Source organism: Propithecus coquereli, unplaced genomic scaffold (assembly GCF_000956105.1).
Source record: "Propithecus coquereli isolate 6110/MARCELLA unplaced genomic scaffold, Pcoq_1.0 Scaffold533, whole genome shotgun sequence".
NCBI classification, from domain to species: Eukaryota; Metazoa; Chordata; class Mammalia; order Primates; family Indriidae; genus Propithecus; species Propithecus coquereli.
In genome coordinates this window covers 2,025,761-2,041,752 of record NW_012151208.1, presented here as the reverse complement: position 1 = coordinate 2,041,752, position 15,992 = coordinate 2,025,761, and the positions used below count along the sequence as shown (strand labels likewise).

The following is a 15,992-nucleotide window of genomic DNA, read 5'->3' as shown; positions in this document are numbered from 1 at the left end:
AGAGCCAAGACCTTCCTGGCTGCCGCATTCATGCTCACACACAGATATCTTGTATGAAAATAATCACCACTACAAAGTAAAAACATGGCACATGTTAAGTAGAGTGCTATCAAAATTCTAAAAATTACTTTAAAATTATAAAGATTAAAATTTTACCATAAGTAATTTTTTTTTTTTACTAAGAAAACTTTAGTTTTTTCTATGATATAAAATTTAACAAAGTCTCTGATATTTTGGGAAATTTTTGATGGAGTAACATTAATACAAAATTAACATATAAGTGGTATCGGATAAAATTTTTACAGACTAATGATTTTGACTGCTAATACTATAAATTTATGTAGGATTTAACAGTTTACAAAGAACTTTGAGGCACCCTTTTTGATTCTGTATGGTAAGCAGGTCAAGTCTTAGCATTTCTGTTTCCGAGATAGGAAACTAAGACCCTGAGAAATTGTGTTAATCAAGCTAGAGAATAAGCTCCAGAAATGGAACTGGCTTCCAGAGTGTTTTGACTCCACTTACAGTACTATGTCTACTTTTTCCCACTACTTTGCTGTTAAAATTACAACCGTAAAGCCCTTTAAACTACTTGGGAATCGTTATAGATTATCCAAGAGAAACTCATCATTGTGATACTATAGAAGACAATACTGAATCTTCAGTAAGTTGAATTTACTTAAACATGAACTAATTTTAATTATTTTTATTGAAAGGAAGGAAAATTAGGTGATTACGTCTTTTGTCTGTCCTTTGGAAAGATTAGTTTTGATCCCATTTCAGAGTATGGGCTCAAACTGGACAGCTCAATTTAATAAACTTGTGTGAGGTAATTTTATATGATGCACTCTGTGTTGTGATTAACTCTTCCAAATACTTAGCTCTTCTTTGAAATACTAATAGAGAATCAGTACACTCAGTTCAATAGTTCATCTTGTCATCTGTGAAAAGGACAAATTGTAATATGATAAGGCTTAAGGATTATCACAGTTCTGAATTTAACTCTCTGTTCTTAAGAGAACAATTTCTTCATAAGTGTACAAAATAAAACTTACATTAGCCTGATCTTTAGGACATGCAAAGAGAAACAATTTGAGCATATCTTTGTTTCTCCTTGAATAATTCTACCAATTATCAGATGCTTAGAATAATAAATTACTTCTAAAATCTTAAATTCCTTCATCACTGACTATATAACAGTTTACTTTTATATTTGCTTTCTCATTGAAATCATATCATATTTGCTGAAAATAACAGCTAAATTTATTGTGCATTGTTTTGAAATGTGCCTGGGATTTGTTTTAATCAGATATGGTAAGACACACAGACATGGAAATGACTGTCGTGAAGGAAGGAGTTTATACTCACAGGTCGCTAAAAACGGGCCACATGGGGAAGCACCAGGGTCAAACAGGAGGCAGAAGGAACAAAACATGGGTAATAGCCTTTATTGTCACTTTTACTGGAAAAGCAAGGCAAGGCAGAGTAAGCAGATTTAGGAATACTGGTGTGAATAATTTTACTGGGATCTGGAGCATAGGGACTGTCTCTAGTGGCATGGTACCTGGCCCTGGGTTGATTAGGGTGGGGGCTATCGACTTGGTGTGTTAAAGCTCTGTAAAGGAGGTAGTTGGAGGGAATAAACTTTGGATTTGTTGGTTTGTATAAAAGGCACGCTTCCTGATGAGTTGTCTGCTGTCTCTAGCTAACCCTGGAAGGGGCAATCCCTCCCTGATCAGCAAGGCATTAAGATACTAGAGCATTAAGAATATAGAAAATAAGAAAATATAGTTAATACATATACATACATTCAGTTCTGTTGGGATAGTGATTTTGAGGAGGGGGATATTTATTACTCTACAGTTAAGAATTGGTATTGCCACTTACCTGATCCCTTATTTAGCAAATAAGCTTACGATGTAGAAATACTGATTTAGATGCTATGAGAAATAAACAGATGCATAAGTCATAGTCACTATAGTCTTAAGAGCTTACAAAGAGGGCAGACGATAAGACATTTTTGCTGATAGTCACAAATAATGTGATAAATGCTATGAGATTTACTTAAAGGAAGTTATAATCACAGGGATAGACAAATAGAATAATGACATAGAATATAAAGTATAGAACTGAGTGCACACAGACATGGGATCATGATATATGATAGAGGTGGCTTTCCAGATCTGGCAAAGAAAGAATTGTTTAACACATCCCTGTGGGACAAGTATTTAGCCATGTGGAAAAAAAAGGAAATAGAATCCCTACCTCACACCATGCCCAAAGTCAATTCCAGAGGGAAAAAATACATAAATATGAAAAGGAAAATCTAAAAACTTTTGGAAGGAAATATCTTCTGAAAAAAAAATGTCTATGATCTTATGTTAGGGAAGGTTTTCTTAAATGAGAAAAAAAAATCTAATCATAAGAAAAGTATTAGTCAGTCAATCTTAGCAAAATTAAAACTTTCTCATTACCAGAGAAACTTTAAAATTTGTGTGATTTAGCAGAACCCCAAAGCATAAAAGTTGGCTTTGGTGCTCTCTCCTTTCCAGGTTCTTGTCAACTCAGTGATAAGTTTTAAGGTAAGGTTTAGTAAGAAATCTTATCCAACTTATTGGTTTAGTTGGGAGGGCCCAGGGTCTTGTATTGAAACATAAAATCCAGGAGGGGAGGCTTGTTATTTGCTGTGTTCACAGCTGATTCTTGGCTCCAGGAATGGTACATGACAGGAGAGAAGCATTCGGTAAATACTTGAATCAATGAAGAAATATACTTTAAGCTGCAGGCTATTATTTTATATAGCTAAAAATAGCAATTAAATTTTAACTTTCAAAAATAAGAAATGTGGCCAGGCGTGGTGGCTCACGCCTGTAATCCTAGCTCTCTGGGAGGCTGAGACGGGCGGATTGTTTGAGCTCAGGAGATCGAAACCAGCCTGAGCAAGAGCGAGACTCCGTCTCTACTAAAAATAGAAAGAAATTAATTGGACAACTAAAAATATATAGAAAAAATTAGCCGGGCATGGTGGCACGTGTCTGTAGTCCCAGCTACTCGGGAGGCTGAGACAGAAGGATCGCTTGAGCCCAGGAGTTTGAGGTTGCTGTGAGCTAGGCTGACGCCACGGCACTCTAGCCCGGGCAACACAGTGAGACTCTGTCTCAAAAAAAAAATAAAATAAAATAAGAAATGTCTAAGAGAGTTTCAAAGTCTCTTTTGTTTAGTGTATTTATCACAGCCCTGCATTTAAATGTTATAGAAATTCTTTACCACTTCTACTTTAAATTATAGCTGTGAATGTGAGTTACATCTCCTGTTACCTGCCACTAAAATTGTTTTCGCAGGAATGATTTGTCAGCATTCTCTGCCATCACACTCATTTTGGCATTTTTACCAGCCTTTGATCTGTTTTGAAGTCATGAAATATTATAAAGAAAAACAACAATGGTAGTTACTGTGGCATTGGTAGCTCACCTTCTAAAATCTTTACAGTGAACAATGAATGTCCTTGGAAAGGCGACAAGAAAGGAGTCAGGCCACAGTGGTGGGCAGCAGAACTCCAACCTGCTCCTTTTCCACTTTGATCATTGATGTCCAGGCCTGAATTTTCGGGCCCTAGAATTAAGATGTTTCAATCAAGCCTTTGAGTTTGTGTCTCTTGTTTAGTTCTTAAAAGGAAAATTCATTTTCAAAAACAGAGGCTGTGTTTCTTCAGCATTCTACGAAGCCTATGTAAAATTGTGCCCATATGAAATAGCCCTTTGGTCATTAGTGCCTGTTTTGTCAGTTACCAAGACATGTTTCATGGCTAAATGCTTTCCATATTTTCAAGTTCTAAACTTTTAGATTTCTCTGTAAAAATCACGTATGTGTTTAGAGAAAGATGACACAATTTTGTCTGTAAGAGTTCCCATTTTAATAAAAAAAATTTAAACACCTCTATAGCATTTAGTAATAATGAAACGAAAAGATACTAGGCTAGCATACTAGCTTGTTAATGAAAAAGAAAATAAATATTTGGTATTTTTAGGGTGAACATGGAATGTTCTGAAATCTATCAAATCCCCATTTCTAATTAAGGAGTCCTTCACTAAGGAACCATCCACGTGTAAAATGTCAGCATCTGTTCTGTTACTTACGCCATGAGCGGAATAATTTTGGGCAAAAACATTCAACTCATTACCTTTTTTTTTCACAATAATATTGAGGAAACTCATACAGGCATTTCAGAAACTTCTAAAGGAGTCAGCATATTTCGGTAATGTGGTGGAGAATGTCAGCATTTTTCACTGACAACAATGCAATTTTTTCATTGAGGCATGTATTTTTATGAGTGCAAAGCAATATTGAAACAGATTTTCTACATGGGATTCTTTCATAGCTGAGGATGTATTAGTTGGGAGGTAGGAAGGAGGTGCAGATGATGATGTAACTGGCCTACATTTACGTGGAGTGGTTACTCAAAGCTCCAGAGTGACTGGAATGCTGGAGGCTAATCTCTGTTTTGAATGGCTGCACTTTGGGGATGGGGGTTGGGGATGGGACAGAGCTGTAAATTATCTAATCCCCTTACTTCTCCCTCTCCCCCAAGGGATTAAAGACACCATGACATTCTTTATGAGAGAAATAAATGCCATATTATATTGCTTATTCACCTGGGGTTTATGTTGATTCGTAAGCATTCATTAATGTTTCAGCGTACCTTCTCAGACTAACAGATGCTTGATACTGCACTTACTTTACACATTTAACATGAGGAGGATGAGTCTCTCTTCTGACGCCTTATGTAAGTCACAGAATCCAGAATGTTCATAATTAGGCATTTTGCCCTCTGTCTTCTAGGCACAATGTGTAGGAATTCCAGTTTGGATTGTATCTGCACATTTTAGTGTGTCTCAATTGAGTGTATGATACTTCTGTGGGAACTGCAGAAGTAATGTTTTCCTCTAAGAAGGAACAACGTGTCTGTGTTTGGGAGGGCCTTTCCTTGACACTGTGTGCCATCACTATTAAATCCTTTATTTCAGTGTCATGGGATCTTTCCATCACTAATATATTAATAATAAGATGTTGACAGCCATGTTTGGATCTGCCCTGGCTCCTTTTTGGATTCATTCCTTTTTGCCTCTTGTTGCCCTTGTCAATCTTCTACTTGAGTTTCTCAGATCTAGAGATTGTACTTCAGTTTCGTTGATTAGGCCTTAAAAACACCAACAACATATATAGTCAAGACGACACTCAGTGGGGTTGATAAGTACCTAGAAACTAGACAGTCTTTATTTATATGGGGTGAGGAATAGAACTTTGTGAATAATTATATTAATAATATACTGTGCTCTATTCAAAAAATTAGGAAACAAATATCAGAATAACACTTAGAAGTTAATTTTAAAAAGGGAACTTATAAAGCTGAGAGCATACATGCATATACCAGGAAGCAAATAAACAATAGAGAAGAGAGCCAAAAACCATTTTTTAAAAACAATAATAAAAATAGACAAACAGGCAAGATTGATCAAGGAAAAAATATTGGGGGTGAAATAAGGAACAACTACAAAAACAAAAACAATATAAATTTAAATTGTTTTAAAAACTATAAATGTAAATTTATAAATTCAAGTAAATTTATAAAAATAAAGGGTAATTTCTAGTTTTACTGAACCTTCAAATAAAAGAGAAACTTTATCTTTTCCATCCTATTATGCAGAAAGAGAAAGCTCTCTAACTTCTGTCTACTTTGTGTTACCTTGGTAACAAAACCAGACAAGGTCCAGTATGAAAAAAGCAAAATTAGAGGCCATCTCACTTGTAAGCATATAAGCCAAAAATCCTACATAAAGCGTTAGCAAATGAAATTCAAGAACATTGGAAAAATAGCATACATCAGGACTAAGAGAATTTCATTCCATGAATGCAAATGTGAAAAAAAAAATCTGTGGGAAAGATATCAGACAGATCCCAGTTGAGGAACATCTATAAAATATTAATATCTGACCAGTATTCCTTAAAACTGTCAGGGTCACCAAAAACACAGAAAGTCTGAGAAACTGTCAGAGGCAAAAGGAGGCTACGAAGACATGGCAGCTATTTGTTATGTGATACCCTGGGTGGGATCCTGGAACAGAAAAAAAATTCGACAAAACCTAAGGAAATATCAATAAAGTGTGGACTATATAATTATGTTTCAGTATAGGTTTGTTAATTGTAACAAATATTCCATATGAATGTACGATGTTAATAATAGCGGAAACTAGGTATAGAATATATGGGAACTCTGTACTATCTTAGCAATGTTTTATAAATCCAAAACTGTTTTAAAAAATAAAGTTTATTTTTAAAAAAGTAATTCAGGGAAAAACTGTCAAATAGGAAATAAATGCATTAAAGCCAGACATAAAAATTGTAAAATAAGAAAATAAAATAAGTGGCTTTTAAAAATAAGGTAAAGAAATGAGTGACGAAGGCATTAAAATAAATCCTATTCATGCATATCCAGTTAAAGATAGAGTGAACAAACACAAATAGCCCTGCTTATTCTCCAAACCCCACCTAAGCCACGTTGGAAGGATTTATGTTGTTAATAAATAAGACATAAATCCACAAGGACAAAGATGGCAGGAGAAAGACAGTAGCAACCAACTTTTTGAAGTTGCAAAACAGGTGGCATGTGGTAAATGAATTGACAGACTTGAAAATATTGACTCCTTTGTCAGTTGTAGGGAAAGCTAAGAAGCAGCCTGACTAAAATTATTGCAGGTTCACTAAAAAGGTTAGAAAATTGCCCATCTGAGATAGCTACAGAAGTAAGAGGTAATGGTGGGCTAAAAACAGGAAGACTGTAAGCCTGTGTAAGAACTAGTTCGAGCTCTGTTGCCCCCCGCCCTTGGCTGCTGCTGCTTTGCTCCAGAAGGTGGAGAAAGTGAATTAGGGGGTTTCTGGCTTGGAGTTACCAACACACTCTGCTGAGTGCAGAGACGCTGTCTTAAAAACAAAGGGATTAAATCAGAGTTTACATACTCTCTGAGCAGGAGAGAGTCTTTTGGGTAAGTCTTTGCCCTGGAATGAGTTCCAAAAAAAAAAAAACAACAGCATACATATAAATGAGGTTCCTCAAGAACATCGCGAAACTCACCTAAGACTGTGTCTGCTTGCAGACTAAGCGACCACTCAGCCCTGAGCGTGTAGAGCTGGCAAATAGGTTGTTGGAGAAATGAGTCTAGAATTGAAGAAAGAAATCCAGGACAGCAATGGGCATATAGAGATGTGAGTATATGGGTAGCATTTAAATATGGATGACATTGAGTCTGTATGAGATTGAGAAGGGAGTGACTATTGGCAGAAAAGAGCCCTAGGGCCCTTCAATGTTTATAAATCTATGAGATCAAGAGGAACCAGCAAAAGAGAAAATTTTGAAATTTTTCCAGGTGAGTGTCATACCTGGGGTTCAAATGAATGAAGCATTTCAGAAAGAAGTCATGTTTACTTGAATCAAATGCTTCTGAGGACTGAACACTGAGCACAGCATTAAGCAACGTGGAGGTCATTGGTGGCCTACTCAAGCACAGTGCCAGTGGAGAGGAGGAGATGGAACACAGGGTGCTGAAGCTCTGACACATGAGGACAGAGATAGAACTTTGGGCGAAAGCTCCGGGTTGGGGACATGGAAACCAAAACGAAAAATCTGAGCTGCTGGAGGTTAGAGGAATATGCTTGGTCATGGAAGCATATGGAGGCAGAATTGTGGAAAAAGAGCATAAGGAAGAAATCTTAAGTGCCGCAAGGAAGTCAAAAGGATGAAGAGTGAGAAAGTACAACATGCAGTTAAAATGTCTGTCACTGTTTATTATTATATACATACTGTAACGTAAATTTTCTTTGTTATAAATAATGCCCATGTGTTTTGGGCTGCTTTTCTGTTTTCTCTAAATGTCTGAAGGCTTATGATTTTAGGAAGCTCGAGACTTAATCAACCCAGTCTTCTCCAGCCTTTAGCCATCCTAAAGCATTGGTATCCAAAGAACAAAATTGCATAATTTAAATGTTATATAATAAAATAGATATGCCTATAAGTCATTGAATTCTTCATTAACCGTTTGTTTCAATGTATATTACTTTGTATTTCATAATTGAACATATATTACAAAGACATGCTTATGCCTTGAACTTGCTACCACACTCCCATCGCAGGGCTTTGCACTGGCCCTTCTCCCCGGTTGGCTCTCCCAACAGAGTTACACCGCCCATTCGCTCACCATCTTCAGGTTTGGTTCGCATGTCACTACATGCTTAACATCTTTAGTCATTAGAGAAATGCAAATGAAAACCTCAGTGAGATACTACTCCCTATCTATTGGAATGGTTAAAATTTTTAAAACTGATAGTACTAAGTGCTGGTGAGGATGTGGAGCTCTCGTACTTCGCTTGTAGGAGTGTAAACTGGAACAGCACTTTGGAAGACAGCTTGACAGTTTCTTTTCTTCATTTGACGTTTGTTAAACATACATTTATGATACCACCCAGAAATCTCACTCCTAGGTTTTTACCAAAGAGAAATGTAAATGTATGTTTACACAAAAACTTATACACAAATTTTTATGGCAGCTTTATTCATAATTGTCAAAAGCAGGAACCAATCTAAATGTCCTCTAACCGGTGAACGAATAAACTATGATAGAGCCATAAAGTGGAATATTAATCAGCAATAAGAAGGAACAGACTACTAATACACACAGCCATAGGATGAATCTCAAATGCATTTTGTTCAGTGAAAGAAACCTGACAGGCTACACGCTGTAGGGTTCCATGTAAATGACATTCTGGAAAAGGCAAAACTGTAGGAACAGAAAATGAAGCAGTGGTTATGAGGGGCTGAATATAGAGGGAGGAACTGATTATAAAGGGACACTTTTTGGAGTGATAGGACTCTTCCATATCTCAATTGTGGTGGCAGTTTATGTTGACAGTTACCTGAATGCATACATTCCTTAAAACCTAAAAGGGATGCAAATTTCTTGTATGCAAATTTTACCCCAAATAAACCTGACCTAACAATAGCAACCCCTCTGGCACTGAGGCCTTCCCGTCTATTTCATGGCACTGTCTCCTACCCATCCTGCTCGAGGGTCTCTCTCTTCCCCTCCCCTGATTTATACAACCCTTCACAGGATCTCCAGGAACTGTTATGTCGTCTCTAGCTTGTTGCCCTTTTAGTTTGAAGACTCAAAATCATTTGACTTTTCTTCATTGATCCTGCTTTTCTATCCTTTTAAATTCTCAGTCATTTCAAGTTTTTTACCTTATTTTACTCTGAATACAAAAAATTTAAGCGTAGGTAATTTGCATTAAAGAAAAAAAGCTGTGATGATGAAATCAGGATTATGTTTACAGGTTTAACACAAGTTTTTCTCCGTAGATAGCAGTGAATGCCTTGCAGATGACTGTAGTATCATCGCTGGAGGGAGCCTCGCTGGTTGGCACCCAGACTCTGCTGCTGTGTTATGGCGAAGAGTGTTGGGAATCCTGGGAGATGTGAATAATATCCAGTCACCCAAGATTCACGCCAAAGTCTTTGGCTACCTCTATGAACTCTGGTACAAACTAGCAAAGGTATGTCCTGCCATGCTCCTTTTTATTCTAATCCAGGAAAATTGATTAGTCATTTAAGGTAAAAACTGTTTTTCAGTTAACTACTGAACATATTCTGGAACACAAATTAGACGTTTAGACAAAGTACATTTTATTATCAAAGATAAATCATGATACATATAATTTGAATATTTTATAAATGCAAATTATTTAGTGCAAAAGTAGAATATTACTATAGATACTAAAATATAAAATAAGAAGGATAAAAATAGGACTTAATGATCAGTTTTAGTTATTCTCTTTATAAAAGCGACACTGGTTTTATTGTACAAAATTTGAAAAATGTAGAAAAATACAAAGAAGAAAATTAACATCACCATCCACAGAAATAACCGATGTTAATATATATAAATAGTCTTATTTGTCTGGAGAAACACATTTTTACAAAAGTAGAATCTTAGAGTACATACAACTTTCATTCTGGTTTTTGTTTTGGTTCTAACATATATTTTCCCCGTGTTGTTAAATATTCTTTCAAAACATGATTCATGTTTGTGCAGTATAACTTACTAAATAATTCCATATCATTTGGAGTTCAAGACCTCTCCAGACATTAGCATTCAAGGAAAAATAATGCCTTTATTTTGTATTTAAATCTAAAATCACATATAGTAAGCCAGACACACAATTCGAAAGGACAATAGATCTTACAATAAAAGAAAAAGTTATAAATATTATAAGTTTTCACTTAACTTGTAGAAATTTAATGAGAAGCAGCTATTTAGTCATGGAAGACAATATTGAAATTCTGTTGGGATAAATGGAATGTTATCTTCCTTGACATTGTCCTCTTTGTGTATTAGATCCGGGACAATCTAGCAATAAGCCTGGATAACCAGTCTTCCCCGTCTCCTCCCGTCTTGATCCCACCACTCAGAATGTTTGCATCATGGCTATTTAAGGCAAGTGGATATGTGTTTATTTCTTTATTGCAATTTCCTCTTCCTTTCTGAAATTGAGTTAAAAAAAAATGTAATTGCCCAAGACTGCATGTTTTGAAGACAGGCTGGGTCTTACTAAAGCCACTGCATCCCATATCTCCATAAACAACTCTTATGGAAAACTGAGAAGTAAATGAAATGTTGAAATGCTCTGCATCTGGACTTGATTTAATCTGGAAACATCATCTCCTTGGCAGGCAACAACATTGCCAAATGAATATAAGGAAGGCAAACTGCAAGCCTACAGGCTGATCTGTGCCATGATGACCAGACGCCAGGACGTTCTGCCAAACTCGGATTTCCTGGTGCATTTTTACCTTGTGATGCACTTGGGATTAACCAGCGAGGATCAGGTATTCTGTGACTCATTTATCCTGATTTCCCATTGATTGTAAACTACATATCACTCTTTAAAGGTATTAGGTTTATAAAACTACATCAGAAATGTTGAATTTTTCAGTAGTCAACTCTTTTATACACAGCAACCACAGTGGTCTTTCAAAAATGTAAATCAGGTCTCACATCCCTGCCTCTTCTCCCCACTGACTTTGCATTGTGCCAAATAGATTTGAATTTTATTCTGTAGCCTATATGATCTGACCTCTGTCTATGCTGTCAACCTCAAAGTACAATTTCAACCACTTTTTGTTTGGGTTCTGTGTTAAATATTGTTTCAAGAGAGTGATTCTTGTCTTTTAAAAATGTTTCAAAATTCTTATTTTAGTAGTTAGGATGTTTTTGTGAAAGACTTTACCTGTAAGTTAGGGGTCCTGACATTTCTTGATTAGGAGTTATTTTAATTTCTCCCAAAGAAATTTAAGTTAGGTTTTGGTCAAGTTGGAACAGAAAGGCCCAAGGAGCTACTACCTATAGACCCTCCTTGTAGATCCTGGGTTTGGGGGGTAGGCTGTAATCAGTCCCTGGCTTTCCTCCCTTGGGAGGACCCTGGCCAGTTGTGGAGGGCATGAGGGTCATTATGGACAGGGACAGGAGGACTCTTGACGTGATGTGGGAATCTCAAGCAGGCAAGTGATGTGATTGATCTGTTATTTCACAGAGGTTATTCTGGACTCTGTTTGGAGGATGGATTTGAAAATGTGGCAGTGGCAGGATGGAGTAGGAGATTGGGCCTGAAGATAGAGATTAGTTAGGAAGTGGTTAAACTAATATAGATTTAAAAAATGATGAGAACTAAGATGGGAACATTACATATGGGAAGAAAGGAATAGGAAAGATCTAAGAAATTTTAAGGCATTTCATTTTATCACTAGGTTTTCTTGATCAATTAGAGGAGCATTAATTTATCCTTTAAATTGTAAATACTAATCAATGAACTTGGATCATTTATTAACTACCAAGTAGTAGGCCTTTCTGTATTTCTTTTATTCTTTGTATGTATGATGCAGACACAGACCTTTTGATACCCCTAGGGTACATATAAGAGGTCATTCTCCTGGGTAATTTTTTTTTATTGCTTCAGAATGTACTTGGACCTTTTCAACCCTTGAGGTCTATTTAAAGATTTTGCAGTATATTCCCTGATCCTTACCTTGAGCCTTGCTCATTGAGCTTCTGTCTGAAGTAGTAAGCATACTATCCTAGTGAGCTGTCTTTGTCATATTTGCTCTGATTTTAGCAGTGTGTAGAGGACATCTGTATAGCAAGACTGGACTTAGACCCATAGTCTCATTTATTTACTAAGCATCCCTATATAGATATAGGGACATGAGGTAGATTTGTTTGTATACTCTGCTCAGATATTTTACAGCCGTCATTGCAAGTGGCAGCATCTTTTACAGAATGATGCAACTCAGGGTGTATAGAAGATTAAGGGATATAAACAGGAAAGAGAATTAACTCTCACAGATCATAATGAGCTCCCTCAGTGAAAGAACTAAGAGAGAAAGGTTTACCTAACAATGTTTTACTTTAAAGCAGTGTTTTGCAGGAAAAAAAAAGTTTACTTAGAAATAATGATCAACTATAGAATCTTCCCATTTAATAGAAACAAATTTGAAGTTAGCAGTAAACACTTAGCATTCCTTAGAATGAGTTTTCTAGAAAGTCACATCAAAAGGTGTAAGTTTAGAATCATCTTTCTATTTTAAGGTGTGTTGGTGTGGAAATGAAATAATAAAATAAGATGAAATAAGAATGTATTATAGCATTGAGAACCCCAGAAGTATGATTTTACAAATCATTTTCAAAAAAATATGATTTTACAGTATAGAAAAAGGATTTTTTTCAAATTTTATGCTTAAAATCATTTTCACATTTTAATGTATGTCATATTTTTATTTAAGTGAAGGCTCAGCGATCTTTTGTAGTTCATTGTAAAACATGTAAGTCATAAAAGACGGTCCAGTACTGGCAGTAATCCCAGCATCCAGACTTCTAAAACAAAGTGGGGATATCATAAATCTGTTTTAGTTAGGCCATTAGAAACTTGAGTTTTTATGTGTGTTTAATAGAGTTGACTGTTTTCTTTAACCTTAACAATTATTGGTATATATTTTAGAAGCCCTGACTGTCTGCAAATAAAATTACTCTAAGTAAACTTTATTCCTTTGCCAGAGGAAAATTACACAGAAGACCTTCTAATGAAAGAAACTTTTCTCATTTAAGTAAGAAATGTCTCTGGTAATTAGTTTAACTTCTGGTCCACATGTCTAAATAAACCATGGTGGTTGCTACAGAACTTATATGTACTTCTGGAAATACATGTTATATTAATTATAAAAATAAAAGAAAGTATTTATAGTAGAGAATACAGTTAAATTCAATTTTTTTAAATAGGCAAACTGTGTACCTGTTACTAGTACTATCTCAGGGCTTGTTTCCATTTTTTGAGATCTCAAACAGCCACACTTTTATGTAACCTGGAACTAAAAGGATTCATTTATGTAGAGAAAAATCTTATAAAGAACTTCCCATGTTTTTTAATAAGATAAGTAATAGCAAATAATTTTTAAAAATTGAACATTTATCAGTTTTGTCTTATAAATAAAATCCAAGGTGGATTTCCTCCTTTTGCCTCTGGGTGGCACACTTGTCTGCACAACTCAGCCTTGTGGTTCATTGGCCACCAATCAACTTTAAACCTGCTGCGGGATCGAAGACCATTTGAACGTTACGGAGTGTATGGCCTGGTTGTTTTACAAAGTGCTTTCCTAAATCTGAGAGTATCAAAATTATGTCAGGAATGACCAATAAAGTACTGAATTTAAATAAGCTCAAAGATGCTAAAAAAAAAATCTTTTAAAGCATAATGGTGTTTATAGTAATTGAAGACTCCTTTTTTAATTTAAAAAACTGAGTATTTATAAAATAGATATCTCACAAATTGCCCTGTGTTCTCTAACAATCAGGTATAATTGTGATTTTATCTAATGTGATAGCAAATCCATTATATAAACAAATATAATCATTTCTATCTAAAAAATAATACATATACCAAACAGCCAGAATTAAAAACATAGTACATCCCAAAACAACTGTTTTTAGTATTGTTTTAATCAGTTTTAGCTATCCTAATAACTTAATAATTTAATAACTAACACAATGACCTTATCAAATAGTATCTCCCACAGTACATATTATATATAGTATGGATTTGTGGTTTATTATTTTGATTGAAAACATGCTTTGAAATGGCTTTTTTTCCTTGATGATGATTTTTAAAAAAATTGATACTGTTTTATTGGTTTAGAAAATAATTAGGATTATAAACAATTTTAAAATAACTAAAAATTATGAGGAAAATTTGGGATGACTTATGGCACTGTCCAGCCTCCCCGTGAAGGGGTCTTCCAGTTGGCTTCCCTCTGCTCGGCTGCTTAGTGCCTGATGGGCACAGCTGGAGGGTATTCATTTCCCCAGCACCCACAGTGCCAGAATCTGTGCTGGGGACTGCATGGTGTTGTCCCATTGATTATTCTCTGCAATTCAGTTAGAGAAATATCATGGCCCATTTTATAAATAACGAAGGTTGAACAAATACCAAGAACTTTTGCCCAATGCCAAATGTTAAAAAGGCTGTTTAGAATTCACATGCAGGCTTGACTTATTCCACCAGGTGTGTCTTTTCCATTGATTCCCAGCTAGCATGTTGGTCAAACAGCCCTTGGTTTTATTTCTCCCTTCTGTTTTATTTTTACCTGGGCTCTGCCCTTGGTTGCACCCCACTTCAGAATCTCCCTTTTTCGAGGACCCCCACCTCAACCTGCAATTGCCTTTCCGTGGTTGCCTTCCCAGTTCTTCGTCGTCTTTGAGTTTCTTCTCTAAAGCTGTTCCTTGTTGGTCTTAGTTTCTCCTAATGCTTAGCTGCTTTTTCACCTCTGTCTTCCCCGCAAAATTTTGACATGAAAGGAGCTATGATTTGGATTTATTAAAAACAGTTCCTATTAATTTCACAATTATTTAAAACAGATGGAAAGATCAATATGTGTGAAATGGAGGAGGACAGTTGAGGAAAGGAATTTTATTTTCATGTTTGTAGAACATATATCAAAGACTAGAAAATTTTCTTTACTCAAAATAAGTAAACTATTTTTAACAATGACTTACAGATTTAATGTCTTAATGTAATTTTTTTGTTATACATCAAAGGTAAATTCTCTTTAAATGCAAAACTTACATTAATGCAAATTACTGTTGCAAATTTGCATATAGAAAGTTGGGAAAATGTGTATCTTTGTCATTTTTGCCTATAATGTATTTTGTAACACACCAAAAAAGCATGAGGCCTCTCTCAGGTGGAGAAGTGTGTATTGTTCTGCCCTGAGGTAACTAGCTAGAAATGTGAATCCTAACAGCATAAGATTGTGATATGGTATAATAAGAGGGTGATAAAATGTAGCCATTAAGAGCATGGGCCTCAAATCAACCTGAGTTCTAGTCTTGGCTTTATCACTTACTAGCCAAGTCATCTGGGTTCGTTGTGTCTTGGTTCCCTGATCTGTAGAATGAGGATAATTATAGTGCCTACCTCAGCAGGGCTGTTTGAAGGAGGTAAAACATAGAACGCACTGGATCTGGAGCACAGACGTGACAGCCCTCAGTGTCAGCCCTTGTTTAATATCGAGGAGGGTGTGGAGAAGAACAGCAACTCCTTGAGTATTGCCATGTATTTTATTTTTCTGATAAAGTGTTGATCTTTTTTCTTTACCCATACATTTTTTTTCTTTTGAACATAACGATTTGACTAAAAAACATAACTGGGCATCGTGGAATTTCAGAACCTGTGGAGAAATAACCACTCCCTGTGTTGTGGGTGGAACAAAAGTAACGATATGTTTATTTCTTTGTTTGCTTGTGATCCAGAAATGTTTCTTGTGTGTCCATGGCCATTGGCTCACTTTCCACTCACTGCTCGCCCCACCCAATGTTCCCTCTGTTCAAGGGAAATTC

General features: G+C 35.8%; 1 protein-coding gene across 1 annotated transcript in view; it reads left to right on the top strand.

Annotated features, from left to right (window-relative positions):
- RALGAPA2 (Ral GTPase activating protein, alpha subunit 2 (catalytic)) overlaps positions 1–15,992 on the top strand; it is a 303,038-nt gene that overhangs the window by 119,293 nt on the left and 167,753 nt on the right. Inside the window, exons 21-23 of the mRNA XM_012657226.1 lie at positions 9,410–9,603; positions 10,446–10,544; positions 10,781–10,936. Coding sequence (XP_012512680.1) covers positions 9,410–9,603; positions 10,446–10,544; positions 10,781–10,936 — 449 coding nt within the window. The remainder of the gene's footprint in view (positions 1–9,409; positions 9,604–10,445; positions 10,545–10,780; positions 10,937–15,992) is intronic.